Below are 22,837 nucleotides of genomic sequence, written 5' to 3' on the forward strand. Positions count from 1 at the left end.
GTCTGCTCAAACGGTCAGAAACAGACTCCATGAGGGTGGTATGAGGGCCCGACGTCCACAGGTGGGGGTTGTGCTTACAGCCCAAAACCGTGCAGGACGTTTGGCATTTGCCAGAGAACACCAAGATTGGCAAATTCGCCACTGGCGCCTGTGCTCTTCACAGATGAAAGCAGGTTCACACTGAGCACATGTGACAGACGTGACAGAGTCTGGAGACGCCGTGGAGAACGTTCTGCTGGCTGCAACATCCTCCAGCATGACCGGTTTGGCGGTGGGTCAGTCATGGTGTGGGGTGGCATTTCTTTAGGGGGCCGCACAGCCCTCCATGTGCTCGCCAGAGGTAGCCTGACTGCCATTAGGTACCGAGATGAGATCCTCAGACCCCTTGTGAGACCATATGCTGGTGCGGTTGGCCCTGGGTTCCTCCTAATGCAAGACAATGCTAGACCTCTTGTGGCTGGAGTGTGTCAGCAGTTCCTGCAAGAAGAAGGCATTGATGCTATGGACTGGCCCGCCCGTTCCCCAGACCTGAATCCAATTGAGCACATCTGGGACATCATGTCTCGCTCCATCCACCAACGCCACGTTGCACCACAGACTGTCCAGGAGTTGGCGGATGCTTTAGTCCAGGTCTGGGAGGAGATCCCTCAGGAGACCATCCGCCACCTCATCAGGAGCATGCACAGGCGTTGTAGGGAGGTCATACAGGCACGTGGAGGCCACACACACTACTGAGACTCATTTTGACTTGTTTTAAGGACATTACATCAAAGTTGGATCAGCCTGTAGTGTGGTTTTCCACTTTAATTTTGAGTGTGACTTCAAATCCAGACCTCCATGGGTTGATAAATTTGATTTCCATTGATAATTTGTGTGATTTTGATGTCAGCACATTCAACTATGTAAAGAAAAAAGTATTTAATAAGAATATTTCATTCATTCAGATCAAGGATGTGTTATTTTAGTGTTTCCTTTATTTTTTTGAGCAGTGTATAAGGTCCCTCAGTCTAGCAGTGAATTTCAAACACAGATTGAACCATAAAGACCATGGAGATTTTCCAATGCCTTGCAAAGAAGGGCACCTATTGGTGGACGGGTAAAAAAAGCAGACACATTGAATATCCCTTTGAGCATGGTGAAGTTATTCATTACACTTTGGATGGTGTATCAATACACAGTCACTACAAATATACAGGCGTCCTTCCTAACTCAGTTGCCGTAGTAGAGGAAGGAAACCGCTCAGGAATTTCACCATTAGTCCAATTGTGTTTTTGAAACAGTTAGAGTTTAGTGGTGTGATAGGAGAAAACTGAAGATGGATCAACAACATTGTAGTTACTCCACAATACTAACCTAAATGACAGAGTGAAAAGGAGAAAGCTTGTACAGAAAAAAATATTCCAAAAAATATTCCAAAATATGCATCATGTGCATCCTAAAGTGAAAAGAAATGTACTTTATGTCCTGAATACAAAGTATTATGTTATGGGCAAATCCAACACAAAACATCGCTGAGAACCACTCTTCATACTGTATTTCCAAGCATGGTGGTGGCTGCATCATGTTATGGGTATGCTTGTCATCGGCAAGGACTAGGGAGTTTTTTTTAAATAAAAATAAATGGAATAGAGCTAAGCACAGGCAGTGTCCTAGAGGAAAACCTCTTTCAGTCTGATTTCCAACAGATACTGGGAGACAAATTCCCATTACAGCAAAACAATAACCTAAAACACAAGACAAAATATACATTAGAGTTACTTACCAAGACGACATTACATGTTTGGGAGTGGCCTAGTTACAGTTTTTAGTTAAATTGCCTTGAAAATTGATGGTAAGACTTGAAAATGGCTGTCTAGCAATGATCAACAACCAACTTGACAGAGCTTAAAGAATTTTAATAATGTCCAAATATTGTACAATCCAGGTGTGCAATGCTCTTAGAGACTTACCCAGAAAGACACTGCTAAAGGTGATTATAGCATGTATTGACTTATGGGTGTGAATCCTGTCGTGGAAAATTGCAAGATTATGTTTTAATGCTTGTAGGATTGTTATAATGCTTGTATTACATTATAATAGTTGTTACATTCGACAGAATAGAGTATTGTGTGTGTGTTCCACTGAAGATGGGCCCTTATGAGATTACACTGACAGAGGAGATTTACGATGTCTTTGGGTAATAAAACCTAAAGAGCATTCCAGATAGTAAAGGTAATGTTTTTGTGCTATACCGTACCAGGGTGAGACGGGTTCCAGTTTGGAGTAGGAGGGGGCCAGACACTGGTCTTTACAATAAGAAATGTTGACACAGCAGTAACTGTCTGCTATGTTTTATAGATATCTTTCATACAAATCTTAACCTTTGTGAACTGTTCCTAAGATCTGTGGTTTGTCATGTAAGTTGAGAGGGGTGTATCTTGGCTATAAAAGATCTTTGTACTTTTCTGGTGGTACTTTTCAGTGGTTCATTAGAGATAGCGCATCATTGAAAGTCAACAAGAGCTATTGCAAAGCTTAATTATTAAAAAATATGTAGTTTAAGTATAACTCTGACTGGTGTGTAGTTTAACTCTCCTCATTTGGTAAAGCAGAAAAATGCCACAACAATCCTTATGTAAATGAGATATTTCTGTATGTCATTTTCAATAAATATGCAAACATTTCAAGAAATATGTTTTCACTTTGTCATTTTGGGTTATTATGTGTAGATGAGTGAGAATTTTTTTTTTTTTTAATCCATTTGAAATTCAGGCTGTAACACAACAAAATATGGAATAAGTCAAGGGGTATGAATACTTCTGAAAGCACCGTACATACATACTGTACATACATACTGTACATACATACAGGAGAGTTGTTATTCCCACTGAAGCAACAAAGACCCTTCACCATGACAAGGTGGAGTCCACGAGAGGGGAACAAAACTCTGAAACAAGGACCAGTACTGGGTAAAGTTGTGGTGGAGTCGAGGTTTCCAATGTCCTAGAAGATATTGTTCATTAGATGGTTGGAGAATGTGCAAATTCTAATTCAAATTTTATTTTTGTATATTTTTCTCCACAATTTCGTGGTCTCCAATTGGTAGTTACAGTCTTGTCTCATCGCTGCAACTCCCGTACAGACTCAGGAGAGGCAAAGGCCAAGAGCCATGCGTCCTCTGAAACACAACAAAACCAAGCCACACTGCTTCTTGACACAATGCCTGCTTTACCCGGAAGCCAGCCACACCAATGTGTCAGAGGAAACACTGTACACCTGGCGACCGTGTCAGCGTGCATGCTCCCAGCCCGCCACAGGAGTCATTCTAGCACGATGGGAGAAGGACTTCCCTGCCAGCCAAACCCTCCCCTAACCCGGCCAATTGTGCGCCACCCCATGGGTCTCCCGGTCGTGACAGAGCCTGTACTCGAACCAGGATCTCTAGTGCCTTAGACCACTGCGCCACTCGGGATAATGGGCCTATTCTTTGCAGATGGTTAGAACATTGGAGAATGAGATTTTTCTGGAATTCACTTAAAACCTGTCCGGCGATTTCTTCGAGCTAACACAAATATACTTAATGAACAGACAATCTATCAAACATGAAAAACATTTGGAATAATACAAATTAAAAATAAAATGTTTCCAAAAAAACAAATAAGGTATATTGTTCCATACATCATGATACTTCTTCCTCTTCCTCAGGCTCCTTCCTGGTTTGGACAGTTGCAGCCAATGAGTCATCTTCACCTTCCTCAACCTTATCATGTCTCCTCATCTTGGAAGATACTGATATAGTCTGGAATCAAACAGACATTATTACAGTATGATTCCATAGAAACCAGTGGCTAATGAGAAACCTGATTCGTAAGTTTAGTCACAAAACAATGGAGGACAGTGAAATACATATGTAGCAACTTAATTTGATCACCCAGTTGCGGAACCTGGAGAACTTCCCTGCAATGTAGGACATTTAACACTTGTAGTGTATTTGAGGTTTAACCTATTTAATCCCATTAGTCACAATAGTGACCGTAAAAAAACGTTTTCAGTTATAAGTTTTGAGAACAAGAGATTAAAAAAGTATGTTAACCTAATGAGAGGACAAAGATTTTTGGTACACACCCTCTTTAAGGTGTCGAGTATTGATATATGCATTTGCAATTACTCTGTACTTTGTTCAGTGTGGTCACAGAATGAGTAAACATGTTGACGGCAACAATAGTGACCGGCAGGATAACACAGTGCATCTAGGTATAAACATACATAGTTCTTGTTCTATCTAACTTGTGTGGGAGCAAGATGTACATATAGGAAGAAACATAATAATGTACCACAAGAGAAAGATACACTTAGAGTGCATTTGCCATTCTGGTAAAATGCATTGTCTATTGTATAGGACAGGAAGCCAAAGTAAGGCCATGAGAGCATAGGACAGCTGGACATACCAAGGTCAGAGGGACATACAAAGGAGGGGGTCAGCCAAATGACCAACTGATGGACTATAGACATAGGGCATATATTTTTAGGACATGAACAGAAGAGACACAGTCTACTAGTCCTAATAAGGACAAGCCAAACATAAGGGGCCCATAGGATAAGATGGGCATGTATTATTTTTGGGACATGAAGAGGTCCTGTCACCATTATAACTTGACTGAAAGCAGATATGGGCGTTGTTGGGCGTGAACAAGCAGGATGCACAGATTGGGATATAATGGTGGCAGATGGACTGAGGGAAGTAACTTCATTTGCATGTGGGATGGACTCATATGTTGTATGTGTATAAAAACAGAGCCAGTGCTCTGGACAAGGGTGTGTTCCGCGGACCATCTAGGCTTCTGATATGTTTGTATTAAAAGCCTATATTGAATTCACAAGTTCTTGTAAGTGTTATATTTTGTAACGATCCTCCTCGACACTTGCTACTCTGTTCTTGCTTTTAGTCAAGTTCTGGATATGTTGGATCTAGGTGACTGCCCAGACAAGGCATGCAACATTGCAGTTATCCCTCAAAATGAGAAAGATGCTGTACTCAGTGATTGTGATAGCGCTGGGTCAGATATGGACTATGAGGGGGAAACAGGCCATTTGCCAGCCAGGCTGTTGAATGCATATGCTGAACCTATGCAAACAGATCATGTGACAGGGACAACATTATCATTGATGATGACCAAACCCTCGCCATCCCCCCTCTCCCACCCACCACCCGCCTCCACTGTTGATAATGAAGAGCCAACTAATCGGGCCTCTACCCGCTAGAGGGTCCAGTCAGAAGAGCCAAGGGCAAAGCTGCAGGTGGTCAAAAATAAAGATGGAGTGTTCAAACGATCGAAGAGGCCAGCCACCGCTGTGATTCCAAAACACATAGTATACAGTCCAAATGCTGCAGAATGTGTCAATCAAAGCTGCCCCAACCCAATGGATGTTTTCCTACTAATGTATCCATCCACCTTAAGAGATATCACCATTGAAATGTCCAACATCTACTCCACCCAGACCAAGAACAAGCAACTGTATGATAACAGGTCTGACTGATTGTAGTTCAAAGTAGTGATGCACAAACTAATCGTGCGCTTGGTTCTGAAGCCTACCTCTATATATGTTCAGTGTAGGCCTCCACTTGAATGCATATTCTACAGGCTACCACTATCCAAAATGTTACCTTTCTGTTCAGTGAATGAATCACACGACTGCTATTCAGTTGTTAGTGAATGTTGCACTAAAATGTCACAATGACAATGCTACAATGAATATTAGAATAAGGTAAAATGTTACAATATTAATGTTTCAATGCATGTTGCAATAAAGTAACAATGTATGTTACAATAAAGTTATTATTATTATTATCCAACCAGTTACAATTGTGACCGAACATAAAACACACGTTTTCACGTACTTTTCCATTAAAATGTAAAAAAATATATGATTTGATTTCTAATGACACATGATTTGGATATTTTCACGTTCAGGATTAAATGGGTTAAAAAGGCTTCTAAAGTTTGCAGTTTCCACAGAAATGTCAGATTAGATTTTCCTCATGAAAAATGTGTCAACCCTTACAAAAATGTCTATAATAATTTTCATAATAATTCACATTTCCTGTTGCTGCACGATTATTTTCCTGCTGTAGCAAACTGACTCAAATTAAGATCCTACATCTGTAACTACTCACAGCGTATCTGTTCTGGTGCCTTGGCCACAAATGAACTCCTGGAAAATATAGTCCAGGAAAAGAAAATATATTAACTAGAGCAAAATCAATATATGATCATCTAATGCAAATGCATTCTTTTCACAATGCAAAATCAGTTCATGATATTACAGTAGTTGGTATTACCAAGGAAACTGTCCGTATATGCACCGGTACCATATGAGTGCAGCCGCAGCAACAATCAGACAGAGAATGACAACGAGTAGAACCCAACAGGCAGCAGAGGTCTCTGTGAGGAGAGAGGAGATACAGTTAATATAAGAAACAGTCTGTATTTATAATTACATGTAATCATGTTGCCCAAGCAACCATCATGGCTCCAATGCAAAAACTTTCCTGCAGAAAACAAAGAGATAATACCAGGTTATAAGACATGTACATATACAGTAAGAGATAAGTGTGTATTATGACCATCTTAGTAATGGCTATACAGTACCTTCCCATAGAAAGGGTAATGAGGCCATACATATGATTACCTCAGCTCGCTGGTCACCATTGCATCTCCCACCTGTAGCACACGCTCCAGCAGGTATATCTCTCTAGTCACCCCCAAAACCAATTCTTTCTTTGGCCGCCTCTCCTTCCAGTTCTCTGCTGCCAATGACTGGAACGAACTACAAAAATCTCTGAAACTGGAAACACTTATCTCCCTCACTAGCTTTAAGCACCAACTGTCAGAGCAGCTCACAGATTACTGCACCTGTACATATCCCACCTATAATTTAGCCCAAACAACTACCTCTTTCCCTACTGTATTTTATTTATTTATTTATTTTGCTCCTTTGCACCCCATTATTTTTATTTCTACTTTGCACATTCTCCCATTGCAAATCTACCATTCCAGTGTTTTACTTGCTATATTGTATTTACTTTGCCACCATGGTCTTTTTGCCTTTACCTCCCTTATCTCACCTCATTTGCTCACATCGTATATAGACTTGTTTATACTGTATTATTGACTGTATGTTTGTTTTACTCCATGTGTAACTCTGTGTCGTTGTATGTGTCGAACTGCTTTGCTTTATCTTGGCCAGGTCGCAATTGTAAATGAGAACTTGTTCTCAACTTGCCTACCTGGTTAAATAAAGGTGAAATAAAAAATAAATAAATAAAAATGATATTAACACATGCAGTGAAAGATAAGTGAACATCTGGCTCAACTTTGTTATCCATGCTACATCATATATGTGTATGCCAGGAATGCCAATATTGTTGCAGACAAATTTCCCTATGGGACAATAAAGTATTCAAACAATCAATCAATCATATAACAATTATAAGCATCTTATAAACCAGCATGAGCAACGAGTTAAGCAACCAGCATGAATAGTGTGTGTGTGTGTCTCACTCTCTCAGGTGCTTCTCACCAGAGGATGTGTGTACATAGAGGGAGCCAGTTGCTCGTCCGTAGGGGTTGGAGGCCTCACAGACATAGAGACCATTCAGCTCAGAGTTGAGACTGAAGAGGTGCAGTATGTCTCCCTCTGCTCTCACTGAAGACCCAGGCCGTGGCTGGACCACCCTGGGGGAGAGAGAGAGGAGAAGGGCTTTGTGTGAGTTTGTGTGTGAGATAGGCAAAGGCATCATTTGACTACCAGCATAATATATGAACATACTGAAGCTTCAAGCTAATCTGTTTCATATGTTTAAACAAGTATACCTAACATTTACATTTAACTGAATTTAACTAGTTTACATAGGAGTCAGTACCTGCTCCAGGTGTAGTTGGGGTGTGGGTTGCTGTCTGCTACACAAAGGAAGACTATGGCTTTAGAGTCCTCACTAAGGGTAATGTTCACTGACTGAGGTGGATCTGAGAGAGAGAGAAATGGTTGCAGTTACTGCAGATATAGAATGTAAATAGACCTACACACTCATACCAAGACAGACCCATAACAATGACACTACAGGCTCTGAGCAGTGGGCAGGGGTGACACTTTAATGCACAGATGAGGCAACACTAAATCAAATCAAAATCAAATCAAAATGATTTATATAGCCCTTCTTACATCAGCTGATATATCATAGTGCTGTACAGAAATCCAGCCTAAAACCCCAAACAGCAAGCAATGCAGGTGTAGAAGCACGGTGGCTAGGAAAAACTCCCTAGAAAGGCCAAAACCTAGGAAGAAACCTAGAGAGGAACCAGGCTATGAGGGGTGGCCAGTCCTCTTCTGGCTCTGCCGGGTGGAGATTTATAACAGAACATGGCCAAGATGTTCAAACGTTCATAAATGACCAGCATGGTCAAATAATAATAATCACAGTAGTTGTTGGCTTTTCATAGCCGATCATTAAGAGTATCTCTACCACTCCTGCTGTCTCTAGAGAGTTGAAAACAGCAGGTCTGGGACAGGTAGCACGTCCGGGGGAACAGGTCAGGATTCCATAGCCACAGGCAGAACAGTTGAAACTGGAGCAGCAGCACGGTCAGGTGGGGACAGCAAGGAGTCAGTCATCATGACAGGTAGTCCTGAGGCATGGTACTAGGGCTGGTCCTAGGGCTCAGGTCCTCCGAGAGAAAGAGAGAATTAGAGAGAGCATACTTAAATTCACACAGGACACCGGATAAGACAGGATAAGTACTCCAGATATAACAGACTGACCCTAGCCCCCCGACACAAACTACTGCAGCATAAATACTGGAGGCTGAGACAGGAGGGGTCAGGAGACACTGTGGCCCCATCCGATGATACCCCTGGACAGGGCCAAACAGGAAGGATATAACCCCACCCACTTTGCCAAAGCACAGCCCCCACACCACAAGAGGAATATCTTCAACCACCAACTTACCATCCTGAGACAAGTATCCTGAGACGAGTATAGCCCACAAAGATCTCCGCCACGGCACAATCCAAGGGGGGACACCAAACCAGACAGGAAGATCACATCAGTGACTCAACCCACTCAAGTGACGCACCCCTCCTAGGGACGGCATGAAAGAGCACCAGTAAGCCAGTGACTGACATGTTGACCCGGTAATAGGGTTAGAGGCAGAGAATCCCAGTGGAGAGAGGGGAACCGGCCAGGCAGAGACAGCAAGGGCGGTTCATTGCTCCAGAGCCTTTCCGTTCACCTTCACACTACTGGGCCAAACTACACTCAATTATATGACCCACTGATGAGATGAGTCTTCAATAAAGACTTAATGAGGAAAAACGTTTGAAAGTTTCTGTCGGCTGAATGAGCGACACCGGTTGAGCATTCCTACAGCATTTTCCTCCAGAAACCGTGAGAAAGTTGTCCGGCTGCGGGGACCATGCGAGGGGATTTATACTAACGTTACCATCTGTACTTACTGGTGGCACAGACGCTGTTTCATCCTTTCCTACACTTAAATTACCCTTGCATAACAATTGTGTCTGAAGCTGGGCTTGCAGTTCAGCTATCCTCACCGTAAGGCGATTGTTCTCCTGTATATTATGAGGACAGCGACTGCAATTAGAAAGCATCATGTTAATGTTTCTACTTAACTTCGGCTGGTGGAGGTCCTGACGAACCATGTCCAGATAAAGCGTCCGGAGTGAAAAAGTTAATGAAAAAAATTTGAGTGAGGGAAAAACCGAAAATATAAACGGTAATTAAAAAGTAAAAACCGTAAAGTTGTCAGGTAGGTAGCAAAATAAGGTTAAAAACACCTCTCTCTAAGAATTGTTTGTTTGTGAACCTGGTCTTCCTTCATTTCAGTTTGATAGATTAGTTACAGTAGAGCAGTACAATGAAAGCGTGTAAAGGTCCATACCACTTGTGTGCCTCAGTGTAGGATAGTGGTAGTAGAATATATTTACAGTGAATGTCTATAGTGTAGGACAGTGGTAGTAGAATATATTTACAGTGGATGTTTATGGTCTAGGCCAGTGGTAGTAGAATATATTTACAGTGGATGTCTATGGTCTAGGCCAGTGGTAGTAGAATATATTTACAGTGGATGTAAAAAGTGTAGGACAGTGGTAGTAGAATATATTTACAGTGGATGTCTATGGTCTAGGCCAGTGGTAGTATAATATATTTACAGTGGATGTCTATGGTCTAGGCCAGTGGAGGTAGAATATACTGACAGTGGATGTCTATAGTGTAGGCCAGTGGTAGTAGAATATATTTACAGTGGATGTCTATGGTCTAGGACAGTGGTAGTAGAATATATTTACAGTGGATGTCTATGGTCTAGGCCAGTGGTAGTATAATATATTTACAGTGGATGTCTATGGTCTAGGACAGTGGTAGTAGAATATATTTACAGTGGATGTAAAAAGTGTAGGACAGTGGTAGTAGAATATATTTACAGTGGATGTAAAAAGTGTAGGACAGTGGTAGTAGAATATATTTACAGTGGATGTCTATAGTGTAGGACAGTGGTAGTAGAATATACTCACAGTGGATGTCTATAGTGTAGGCCAGTGGTAGTAGAATATATTTACAGTGGATGTCTATAGTGTAGGACAGTGGTAGTAGAATATATTTACAGTGGATGTCTATGGTCTAGGCCAGTGGTAGTAGAATATACTGACAGTGGATGTCTATAGTGTAGGCCAGTGGTAGTAGAATATATTTACAGTGGATGTCTATGGTGTAGGCCAGTGGTAGTAGAATATATTTACAGTGGATGTCTATGGTCTAGGCCAGTGGTAGTAGAATATATTTACAGTGGATGTCTATGGTCTAGGCCAGTGGTAGTAGAATATATTTACAGTGGATGTCTATAGTGTAGGACAGTGGTAGTAGAATATATTTACAGTGGATGTCTATAGTGTAGGACAGTGGTAGTAGAATATATTTACAAGGAATGTCTATAGTGTAGGCCAGTGGTAGAATATATTTACAGTGGATGTCTATAGTGTACGACAGTGGTAGTAGAACATATTTACAGTGGATGTCTATAGTGTAGAATATACTCACAGTGGATGTCTATGGTCTAGGCCAGTGGTAGTAGAATATATTTACAGTGGATGTCTATGGTCTAGGACAGTGGTAGTAGAATACATTAACAGTGGATGTCTATGGTCTAGGCCAGTGGTAGTAGAATATATTTACAGTGGATGTCTATGGTCTAGGACAGTGGTAGTAGAATATATTTACAGTGGATGTAAAAAGTGTAGGACAGTGGTAGTAGAATATATTTACAGTGGATGTCTATAGTGTAGGACAGTGGTAGTAGAATATACTCACAGTGGATGTCTATAGTGTAGGCCAGTGGTAGTAGAATATATTTACAGTGGATGTCTATAGTGTAGGACAGTGGTAGTAGAATATATTTACAGTGGATGTCTATGGTCTAGGCCAGTGGTAGTAGAATATATTTACAGTGGATGTCTATGGTCTAGGCCAGTGGTAGTAGAATATACTGACAGTGGATGTCTATGGTGTAGGCCAGTGGTAGTAGAATATACTTACAGTGGATGTCTATGGTCTAGGCCAGTGTTAGTAGAATATATTTACAGTGGATGTCTATAGTGTAGGCCAGTGGTAGTAGAATATACTTACAGTGGATGTCTATGGTCTAGGCCAGTGGTAGTAGAATATATTTACAGTGGATGTAAAAAGTGTAGGACAGTGGTAGTAGAATATATTTACAGTGGATGTCTATAGTGTAGGACAGTGGTAGTAGAATATACTCACAGTGGATGTCTATAGTGTAGGCCAGTGGTAGTAGAATATATTTACAGTGGATGTCTATAGTGTAGGCCAGTGGTAGTAGAATATATTTACAGTGGATGTCTATGGTCTAGGACAGTGGTAGTAGAATATATTTACAGTGGATGTCTATGGTCTAGGCCAGTGGTAGTAGAATATATTTACAGTGGATGTCTATAGTGTAGGACAGTGGTAGTAGAATATATTTACAGTGGATGTCTATAGTGTAGGACAGTGGTAGTAGAATATATTTACAGTGGATGTAGTGTAGAATATATTTACAGTGGATGTCTATAGTGTAGGACAGTGTAGAATATATTTACAGTATGGTCTAGGCAGTGGTAGTAGAATATATTTACAGTGGATGTCTATGGTCTAGGCCAGTGGTAGTAATATATTTACAGTGGATGTCTATAGTGTAGGAATATATTTACAGTGGATGTCTATAGTGTAGGACAGTGGTAGTATATTTACAGTGGATGTCTATAGTGTAGGACAGTGGTAGTAGAATATATTTACAGGACAGTGTGACAGTAGTAGAATATACTCACAGTGGATGTCTATAGTGTAGGACAGTGGTAGTAGGATGTCTATAGTGTAGGACAGTGGTAGTAGTCTATGGTCTAGGCCAGTGGTAGTAGAATATAATAGGCCAGTGGTAGTAGAATATATTTACAGTGGATGTCTAGGACAGTGGTAGTAGAATATATTTACAGTGGATGTCTATAGTGTAGGACAGTGGTAGTAGAATATACTCACAGTGGATGTCTATAGTGTAGGACAGTGGTAGTAGAATATATTTACAGTGGATGTCTATAGTGTAGGACAGTGGTAGTAGAATATACTCACAGTGGATGTCTATAGTGTAGGACAGTGGTAGTAGAATATATTTACAGTGGAAGTGTAGGACAGTGGTAGTATTTACAGTGGATGTCTATAGTGTAGGACAGTGGTAGTAGAATATATTTACAGTGGATGTCTATAGTGTAGGACAGTAGTAGTAGAATATATTTACAGTGGATGTCAGTGGTAGTAGAATATATTTACAGTGGATGTCTATAGTGTAGGCCAGTGGTAGTAGAATATATTTACAGTGGATGTCTATGGTCTAGGACAGTGGTAGTAGAATATATTTACAGTGGATGTCTATAGTGTAGGCCAGTGGTAGTAGAATATATTTACAGTGAATGTCTATAGTGTAGGCCAGTGGTAGTAGAATATATTTACAGTGGATGTCTATGGTCTAGGCCAGTGGTAGTAGAATATATTTACAGTGGATGTCTATGGTCTAGGCCAGTGGTAGTAGAATATATTTACAGTGGATGTCTATGGTCTAGGCCAGTGGTAGTAGAATATATTTACAGTGGATGTCTATAGTGTAGGACAGTGGTAGTAGAATATATTTACAGTGGATGTCTATAGTGTAGGCCAGTGGTAGTAGAATATATTTACAGTGGATGTCTATAGTGTACGACAGTGGTAGTAGAACATATTTACAGTGTATGTCTATAGTGTAGAATATACTCACAGTGGATGTCTATGGTCTAGGCCAGTGGTAGTAGAATATATTTACAGTGGATGTCTATGGTCTAGGACAGTGGTAGTAGAATATATTTACAGTGGATGTTTATGGTCTAGGCCAGTGGTAGTAGAATATATTTACAGTGGATGTCTATGTTCTAGGCCAGTGGTAGTAGAATATATTTACAGTGGATGTCTATGGTCTAGGACAGTGGTAGTAGAATATATTTACAGTGGATGTGAAAAGTGTAGGACAGTGGTAGTAGAATATATTTACAGTGGATGTCTATAGTGTAGGACAGTGGTAGTAGAATATACTCACAGTGGATGTCTATAGTGTAGGCCAGTGGTAGTAGAATATATTTACAGTGGATGTCTATAGTGTAGGACAGTGGTAGTAGAATATATTTACAGTGGATGTCTATGGTCTAGGCCAGTGGTAGTAGAATATATTTACAGTGGATGTCTATGGTCTAGGCCAGTGGTAGTAGAATATACTGACAGTGGATGTCTATAGTGTAGGCCAGTGGTAGTAGAATATATTTACAGTGGATGTCTATGGTCTAGGACAGTGGTAGTAGAATATATTTACAGTGGATGTCTATAGTGTAGGCCAGTGGTAGTAGAATATATTTACAGTGAATGTCTATAGTGTAGGCCAGTGGTAGTAGAATATATTTACAGTGGATGTCTATAGTGTAGGCCAGTGGTAGTAGAATATACTTACAGTGGATGTCTATGGTCTAGGCCAGTGGTAGTAGAATATATTTACAGTGGATGTCTATGGTCTAGGCCAGTGGTAGTAGAATATATTTACAGTGGATGTATATAGTGTAGGCCAGTGGTAGTAGAATATATTTACAGTGGATGTCTATAGTGTAGGACAGTGGTAGTAGAATATACTACAGTGGTAGGACAGTAGAATATATTTACAGTGGATGTCTATGGTCTAGGCCAGTGGTAGTAGAATATATTTACAGTGGATGTCTATGGTCTAGGCCAGTGGTAGTAGAATATACTGACAGTGGATGTCTATAGTGTAGGCCAGTGGTAGTAGAATATATTTACAGTGGATGTCTATAGTGTAGGCCAGTGGTAGTAGAATATACTTACAGTGGATGTCTATGGTCTAGGCCAGTGTTAGTAGAATATATTTACAGTGGATGTCTATAGTGTAGGACAGTGGTAGTAGAATATATTTACAGTGAATGTCTATAGTGTAGGACAGTGGTAGTAGAATATATTTACAGTGGATGTCTATAGTGTAGGACAGTGGTAGTAGAATATATTTACAGTGAATGTCTATAGTGTAGGCCAGTGGTAGTAGAATATATTTACAGTGGATGTCTATAGTGTAGGACAGTGGTAGTAGAATATATTTACAGTGGATTTCTATAGTGTAGGACAGTGGTAGTAGAATATATTTACAGTGGATGTCTATGGTCTAGGCCAGTGTTAGTATAATATATTTACAGTGGATGTCTATAGTGTAGGACAGTGGTAGTAGAATATACTCACAGTGGATGTCTATAGTGTAGGACAGTGGTAGTAGAATATATTTACAGTGGATGTCTATAGTGTAGGACAGTGGTAGTAGAATATACTCACAGTGGATGTCTATAGTGTAGGACAGTGGTAGTAGAATATATTTACAGTGGATGTCTATAGTGTAGGACAGTGGTAGTAGAATATACTCACAGTGGATGTCTATAGTGTAGGACAGTGGTAGTAGAATATATTTACAGTGGATGTCTATAGTGTAGGACAGTGGTAGTAGAATATATTTACAGTGGATGTCTATAGTGTAGGACAGTAGTAGTAGAATATACTCACAGTGGATGTCTATAGTGTAGGACAGTGGTAGTATAATATATTTACAGTGGATGTCTATGGTCTAGGCCAGTGGTAGTAGAATATATTTACAGTGGATGTCTATAGTGTAGGACAGTGGTAGTAGAATATATTTACAGTGGATGTCTATAGTGTAGGCCAGTGGTAGTAGAATATATTTACAGTGGATGTCTATAGTCTAGGCCAGTGGTAGTAGAATATATTTACAGTGGATGTCTATGGTCTAGGACAGTGGTAGTAGAATATATTTACAGTGGATGTCTATGGTGTAGGACAGTGGTAGTAGAATATACCCACAGTGGATGTCTATAGTGTAGGACAGTGGTAGTATAATATATTTACAGTGGATGTCTATAGTGTAGGCCAGTGGTAGTAGAATATACTTACAGTGAATGTCAGAGGACCTGAGCCCTAGGACCATGCCCCAGGAATACCTGACATGATGACTCCTTGCTGTCCACAGTCCACCTGACCGTGCTGCTGCTCCAGTTTAAACTGTTCTGCCTTATTATTATTCGACCATGCTGGTCATTTATGAACATTTGAACATCTTGGCCATGTTCTGTTATAATCTCCACCCGGCACAGCCAGAAGAGGACTGGCCACCCCACATAGCCTGGTTCCTCTCTAGGTTTTTTCCTAGGTTTTGGCCTTTCTAGGGAGTTTTTCCTAGCCACTGTGCTTCTACACCTGCATTGCTTGCTGTTTGGGGTTTTAGGCTGGGTTTCTGTACAGCACTTTGAGATATCAGCTGAAGTACGAAGGGCTATATAAATAAATTTGATTTGATTTGAATGTCTATGGTCTAGGCCAGTGGTAGTAGAATATACTCACAGTGGATGTCTATGGTCTAGGCCAGTGGTAGTAGAATATATTTACAGTGGATGTCTATGGTCTAGGCCAGTGGTAGTAGAATATACTCACAGTGGATGTCTATGGTCTAGGACAGTGGTAGTAGAATATACTGACAGTGGATGTCTATAGTGTAGGACAGTGGTAGTAGAAAATATTTACAGTGGATGTTTATGCTGAAGTTGTAGGTCTTCTCTGTTGCCAGGGCAGACTGGTTGACCACACACTGGACCCACTGATGATTGGCTGCCTTGGTTGGTACCCCGAGCAGGTGGCTGAGTACTGTGGTGGTTCCGTTGGCGTGCTGGGTGAAGTTAGTCACTGTCCTCAACAAACTGCCAAATGCACCCGTCTTCCACCTCACTTCTGCCTGTGGCTTGGCACCAGCAGCCACGCAGGTTGCCAAGACAACCTCATTCTCCCCAATGACAGGAGCAACATCAACTGTCACACTCACTACTGGAGGAACTATGACCAGAAAACAAACCAACAGAAAACATGAACAAGTCAATTATAAATGTGGAATTATACATGATAAAACTACCAAACACACACGCAGAGCCCGTCATGTGAAACTTGTTCAAATGCTCATGTCACATAACCAACACACTTTAAATGAACCCTTTCATGTCCTGTATCTGGAAAATATCAATATACATCATTAGTAGCTATACATTTACTGTATTGCAGGTTTGGTCAAATCCAGTTAATAGGTTTTAGCTCACCCTGATGAGGTATTAAGTTTCACACATCACTAAAGCGGTTACTCATTTTCAGCAGTTCCACTGAAAAGCAATCACTGCCCAGTGATTATGCCGTTAAGGGATGCTGTATATAGTGGTGTATATATTCCAACATCTGTTCCACCATTAGGTAAACTATTAATGTCTGTGCTCTCCTGGTTACAGCTTGAGTAAGAGGATACACTCTTAGGAAAAAGGCACTAAATGCAACAATATAGTGTTCTTTGGTTTGTCCCCATATGGGAACCCTTCTTGGTGCTAGGTAGAACCCTTGGAAGAGGGTTTACAAAGGCTGCTTTCATGTACTGTCATACACCAGATGCGCAGTGAAATTTGTTTTTTATAGGGTCAGCCATAGTAGTACAGCACTACTGGAAATTAGGGTTAAGTGTTTTGCTCAAGCGCACATCAGATTTTTCACCTTGTTGGCTCAGGTATTCAAACCAGCTACCTTTTCGGTTACAGGCCCAATGCTCTAACTGCTAGGCTACCTGCCGCCCAAGAAACCTTATATCTTTGAAGGAATCCTCCTAGAACCCTCTGAACGCTTCCACCCTCTGAAAATAAGAATGTGTTCTTAAATTGACTTGCCTAATTAAAAGACTAAGGAGTAAAAAAATAAAAAAATCGGCGCCCAAAAATACCGATTTCTGATTGTTATGAAAACTTTAACTCGGCCCAAATGAAAATCGGCCATTCCGATTAATCGGTCGACCTCTAAAATGTACTACTAATTTGTCCGTCTGTATATTTCCAGACATGACATACAGTTGAAGTCGGAAGTTTACATACACCATAGCCAAATACTTTTTAACTCAGTTTTTCACAATTCCTGACATTTAATTATAGTAACAATTCCCTATCTAAACTCAGCTAGGATCACCACGTTATTTTAAGGATGTGAAATGTCAGAATAATAGTAGAGAGAATCATTTATATCTGCTTTTTTTCTTTCATCACATTCCCAGTGGGTCAGAAGTTTACATAATCTCAATTAGTATTTGGTAGCATTGCCTTTAAATTGTTTCACTTGGGTCAAACGTGTTGGGGAGCCTTCCACAATAAGTTGTTTGAATTTTGGCCCATTCCTCCTGACAGAGCTGGTGTAACTGAGTCAGGTTTGTAGGCCTCCTTGCACGCACCCGCTTTTTCAGTTCCACCCACAGATTTTCTATGGAATTGAGGTCAGGGCTTTGTGTTGGTCACTCCAATACCTTTACTTTGTTGTCCTTATTAAGCCATTTTGCCACAACTTTGGAAGTATGCTTGGGGTCATTGTCCATTTAGAAGACCCATTTGTGACCAAGCTTTAACTTATGTCTTGAGATGTTGCCTCAATATATCCACATAATTTTCCTACCTCATGATGCCATCTATTCCCTCCTGCAGCAAAGCACCCCCACAACATGATGCTGCCACCCCCGTGCTTCACGGTTGGGATGGTGTTCTTCGGCTTGCAAGCCTCCCCCTTATCCTCCAAACATAACAATTGTCTTTATGGCCAAACAGTTCGTTTTTTGTTTCATCAGACCAGAGGACATTTCTCCAAAAAGTACGATCTTTGTTCCCATGTGCAGTTGCAAACCGTAGTCTGGCTTTTTTATGGCGGTTCTGGAGCAGTGGCTTCTTCCTTGCTGAGCGGCCACAGGTTATTTCGATATAGGACTCGTTTTACTGTGGATATAGATACTTTGTACCCGTTTCCTCCAGCATCTTCACAAGGTCCTTTGCTGTTGTTCTGGGATTGATTTGCACTTTTCCCACCAAAGTACGTTCATCTCTAGGAGACAGAACGTGTCTCCTTCCAGAGCGGTATGACGGCTGCGTGGTCCCATGGTGTTTATACTTGTTCATCTGTACAAACAATTGTTCACGTGGTACCTTCAGGCGTTTGGAAATTGCTCCAAAGGATGAACCAGACTTGTTGATGTCTACATTTTCTTTCTGAGGTCTTGGCTGATTTCTTTTGATTTTCCCATGATGTCAATCAAAGAGGCACTGAGTTTGAAGGTAGGCCTTGAAATACATCCAAAGGTACACCTCCAATTGACTCAAATTATGTAATTTAGCCTGAAGCTACTAAAGCCATGACATAATTTTCTGGAATTTTCCAAGCTGTTTAAATGCAGTCAACTTAGTGTATGTAAACTTCTGACCCACTGTTGTGAATTTTATGAATAATGACTAAATGATGTATACATTTAACGTAGAACTATAACTAACAGAATACTACCCTGTCACTGTATGATTGTATGCAACTTAATAGAATCATAAAACTAAATCTAATGTGTGTAGTTTTAGTCAAGAATTAGAACATTAGAATTCTGTTCCTTTTTAGTATGTAAGCAGGGTGCAAGTGTGAAATGGAGCTATCATCAGACAAGCTGGACTACTGTGTTCCTTACAGGACATTCTGTCCCCACCCAGGGAGGGGAGAGACCTTGGGCTTGTAGTAGATTGTTTAACAGGTGGCAGACAATGTATGAGTAGGAGAAGACTTGTGAACTATGTTGCCATTGTATCTGAGAGGAGGGACATTTATGATGAAATGTGAGGTATAGACCAATGTACCGGAAATTATAAGGAGAGGTCTCTAAATAAACATTCCTGACAATTGTAGCTGGGCCTCCGCCTGATTCATTCCAACCAGTTTCCTACAAATTCTGGGTATCAGGCTGAGTAATCAATTCAAATGGGTTTGTGAACACTGAGAACATAATTCTCGTGACACCCACTGGAATGGTGATACTGTGAATTATAAGCGAAATAAATCGGTCTGTAAACAATTGTTGGAAAAATTACTTGTGTCGTGCACAAAGTAGATGTCCTAACCGACTTGCCAAATCTATAGTTTGTTAACAAGAAATTTGTGGAATAGTTGAAAAACGATTTTTAATGACTCCAACCTAAGTGTATGTAAATATCTGACGTCAACTGTATGAGGGTGCAATGAGATACCCGGTGGGTTGGACAGTACTCTTCTCATCAATAATCTTTAAACAGAACTTTTACTCAAAAGCTGGAAATAAGCCAATCCTCCATCTTTCACGAAATGGAAAGTTCAAATGCTTTATACATTTTTTAAAATTGAAAGCGTGGTTGACGGAGAAACAAAATCGTGCAGTTTCAAGCCATGTGGCAGAAAGTGTGTGCTGAAAATAGGGGTTGGTCAATAGTGGGTCTGGCGGGTGTGCTGTAGATGTTTGTATGTATGATGTAGTTGTTTGTATGTGTCAGTTTTGTTATGTTGATAAAAGATTAAATCAAATCTTGTAAAAAATAAATAAAAAAATGTACCAACCATCTTTTTAGCTGTCGAGTGTTGGTTATCACACGCAGTCTTTCTAGACTTCAAAAGTAGAAACAGTGATGCAAAGAGTGAAGGAAGAGTACTTACCTAGCACAGTCAGAGGTATCTCTGTAGTGTATGCTCCACTGGGGAAAACACTGAAGATACATGTGAAGATGCCTTCATCCAACAGTCTGACAGCTGTTATTCTAATAGATCCAAGGTTTTCTGATGGGTTCCCAATAAACTGGACTCTACCACTCAATCCAGTCGGTGCAATAACCCCATTGTGATAGATCAGCAGCAAATGAATTTTCTGTGTTTCTTCCAAAGTACTTTTCTGCCATGTTATCTGTTCAAGCTCCCCGTCTGTCTCTATCAGTCTGCAGGATAAGTCCACATCCTCCCCCTGTACCACAGTCCTCCATCCTCCAATCACATGTGTACCTGAAGAGAAAACACAAGCCAAAAATACATTCCAAAAGATACCTGTAGAATAGATGTTTGTGAACTCTAATAAACATAGACAAGACCATTATCAGTATTTAGCTGTGCTTATGAACTATGAAATCCTATTGATGCTGAAATGTGGCTATTGCAAAAACATTTGTCCATTTGGACAGCCATAGTCAGAGGAGATGGCTAAAGCACGCACTGATCTGGGTCCAGTCTAGGCTGAAACTATTTAGTGAATATGTTATTAGAATAATAAGCCAAAAGCCCTGACTCTATTCTAACTGTCACGGCTTTCTTCCTGCGAAGGAGTGGCGGACCAAAACGCAGCGTGGTTGAAGTTCATGGTTCTTTAATAAGAGACACTTAACATGAACAAACTACAAAACAATAAACGTGAAAACCGAAACAGTCCTAACTGGTGCATAAAACACAAAGACAGGAAACAATCACCCACAAAATACCCAAAGAATATGGCTGCCTAAATATGGTTCCCAATCAGAGACAACAATAAACACCTGCCTCTGATTGAGAACCAATCCAGGCAACCATAGACTTACCTAGACACCTAAAAGAACACAACCCCATGTTGGATTCTGTATTTTACATTATAGCCATTAGCATATATATGATTAAATATTATCTGATGTTGGTTGTGTGAGGTGTCTGCATTTGTGCACTGGAGCATCATTATGAGATTAAACAACTGCTTGCAACTTGCTTGTTTGTATGTGACAAGAACTGAGTAACATGGTGTGACCTGCATGTTGCAAAACTGTAGATAACAGCCCAGCAGATGCTTTGTCCTTGTGTTTGTATGTAACAATATTGAGCACATGGTGTGACTTGCTGTATCTTACAAAGTTGTGATAGCGAGGGGTGGTCATCACGAGGTTTAACTGAGATGGAAAAATACTGAACAACACAATAGCAGAAACTGAGCAACTGTTATAACTAGGGGGTGATACCAGAACAGTAAGGATCTATCTATACATCGACGGAGGGAGGACCCCAAGAAGCGCCAAGAGGCGGGAACCCGCCTGAGCGCCTGCAATAAGGGGAACAAGTTTAAACCACAACCAGCCTCTACTGTGATAGGCCAACAGACGGGTTGGAACTATGTGTATCACAGTATAAAGAATACTGTTTACATACATCCTATCAGTTCTCTGTTCTGCCCTGCGTGGTATTACAGTGAGCCCGTATATACGAAAGTTGCATTTGCCATTTATTACTTAGCTAATTAAAAATACATAGTATAAAATCGGTGACTCATTGTTATATTTATCTTGATACCAGATTCGAATTTACGCAACTCTAACACCCATAAATCTACAAAAAACCCTAGACAAGAAAAAACACATAAATCACCGATGTCACACCCTGGCCTAACAAAAATAATAAAGAAAACAAAGATAACTAAGGCCAGGGCGTGACACTAACACTTAATCAAGAGTAAGATATTCAAGACATTCCTAGATACTTGTGCATGCTCAGCATGTCTCAAAACATACTGAGTTAAAAACATCGTAAACATAATGAGGTAAAAACAGTAAACATAATGATTTAAAAACATAGTAAACATACTGAGCTAATGTGTGTGCCTTATCGTACCCTAAAAGTACCAGGACTGCAATTTAATGGTGGGGCTTTGTGGTTGTTATTGTCCTTGCATTGTGTCAACATTAAAAGAGAGAAAAAAACATGCACTCAAAAGTATGGCATTTTATGACATCAATCGGACATCAACCTACTTTCTGTATTCCTCTGGACGATGAGTAGAATCACACAGCACAGCTTCCGTAACATGCTTTGCTCTTCTCATTGCTAGGGTCACTACGTAAAATGTGATAATAGCATTACATTACATTTTGAGATTGGCGTTTTGTAATGAGGACCTATTAATTGTTTTATGTACGACAGTTATGTAGGCTAAGCTACATCGAATGTTAAAGTATGTTGAATACAATGCTAATTATTCGAGCAATGGTCTGCAATCATTACTCCTTGATGGAGACTATTCACATCTTGCAAAGTAGCCTACACCGTATTACAAAAATCAACAAACAGTCCTACATTGGTCAGTAATAATGGAAGTAAACAGATGCAACAGTAAATGTAATAGGCCACAAACCTTTGTTGAATGTAAGTTCTTCTGCTGAAGCAGCCGACACCGTTTGTGCTGCCAGAAAACGCTCCAGTAGGAAAACGCTTTTTCGCTTCGAATCGACTGCGTCATTGCATCTCTGCTGCATAACATTTTGCGCAGCTAGGCAACTATACTGATGCCGGTACCTTTTGCAA

At 40.4% G+C, this 22,837-nt stretch overlaps 1 protein-coding gene across 1 annotated transcript; it reads right to left on the reverse strand.

Moving 5' to 3' along the window:
- Positions 1-952: 952 nt before the first annotated feature.
- On the reverse strand, positions 953-22,782 carry LOC139403779 (nectin-3-like). Its single transcript, XM_071146983.1, has 9 exons — positions 22,668-22,782; positions 22,288-22,369; positions 20,189-20,527; positions 16,211-16,516; positions 7,904-8,006; positions 7,561-7,715; positions 6,320-6,422; positions 6,155-6,192; positions 953-3,778 (listed from the first exon to the last, which is right to left on the reverse strand). Exons 2-9 carry the CDS (start codon positions 22,340-22,342, stop codon positions 3,744-3,746), a joined length of 1,134 nt encoding a protein of 377 aa, XP_071003084.1. The 5' UTR covers positions 22,343-22,369; positions 22,668-22,782; the 3' UTR covers positions 953-3,743.
- Between the last annotated feature and the right edge of the window lie 55 nt (positions 22,783-22,837).

The sequence above is a fragment of the Oncorhynchus clarkii genome, chromosome 3 (assembly GCF_045791955.1).
Source record: "Oncorhynchus clarkii lewisi isolate Uvic-CL-2024 chromosome 3, UVic_Ocla_1.0, whole genome shotgun sequence".
Lineage (NCBI taxonomy): Eukaryota > Metazoa > Chordata > Actinopteri > Salmoniformes > Salmonidae > Oncorhynchus > Oncorhynchus clarkii.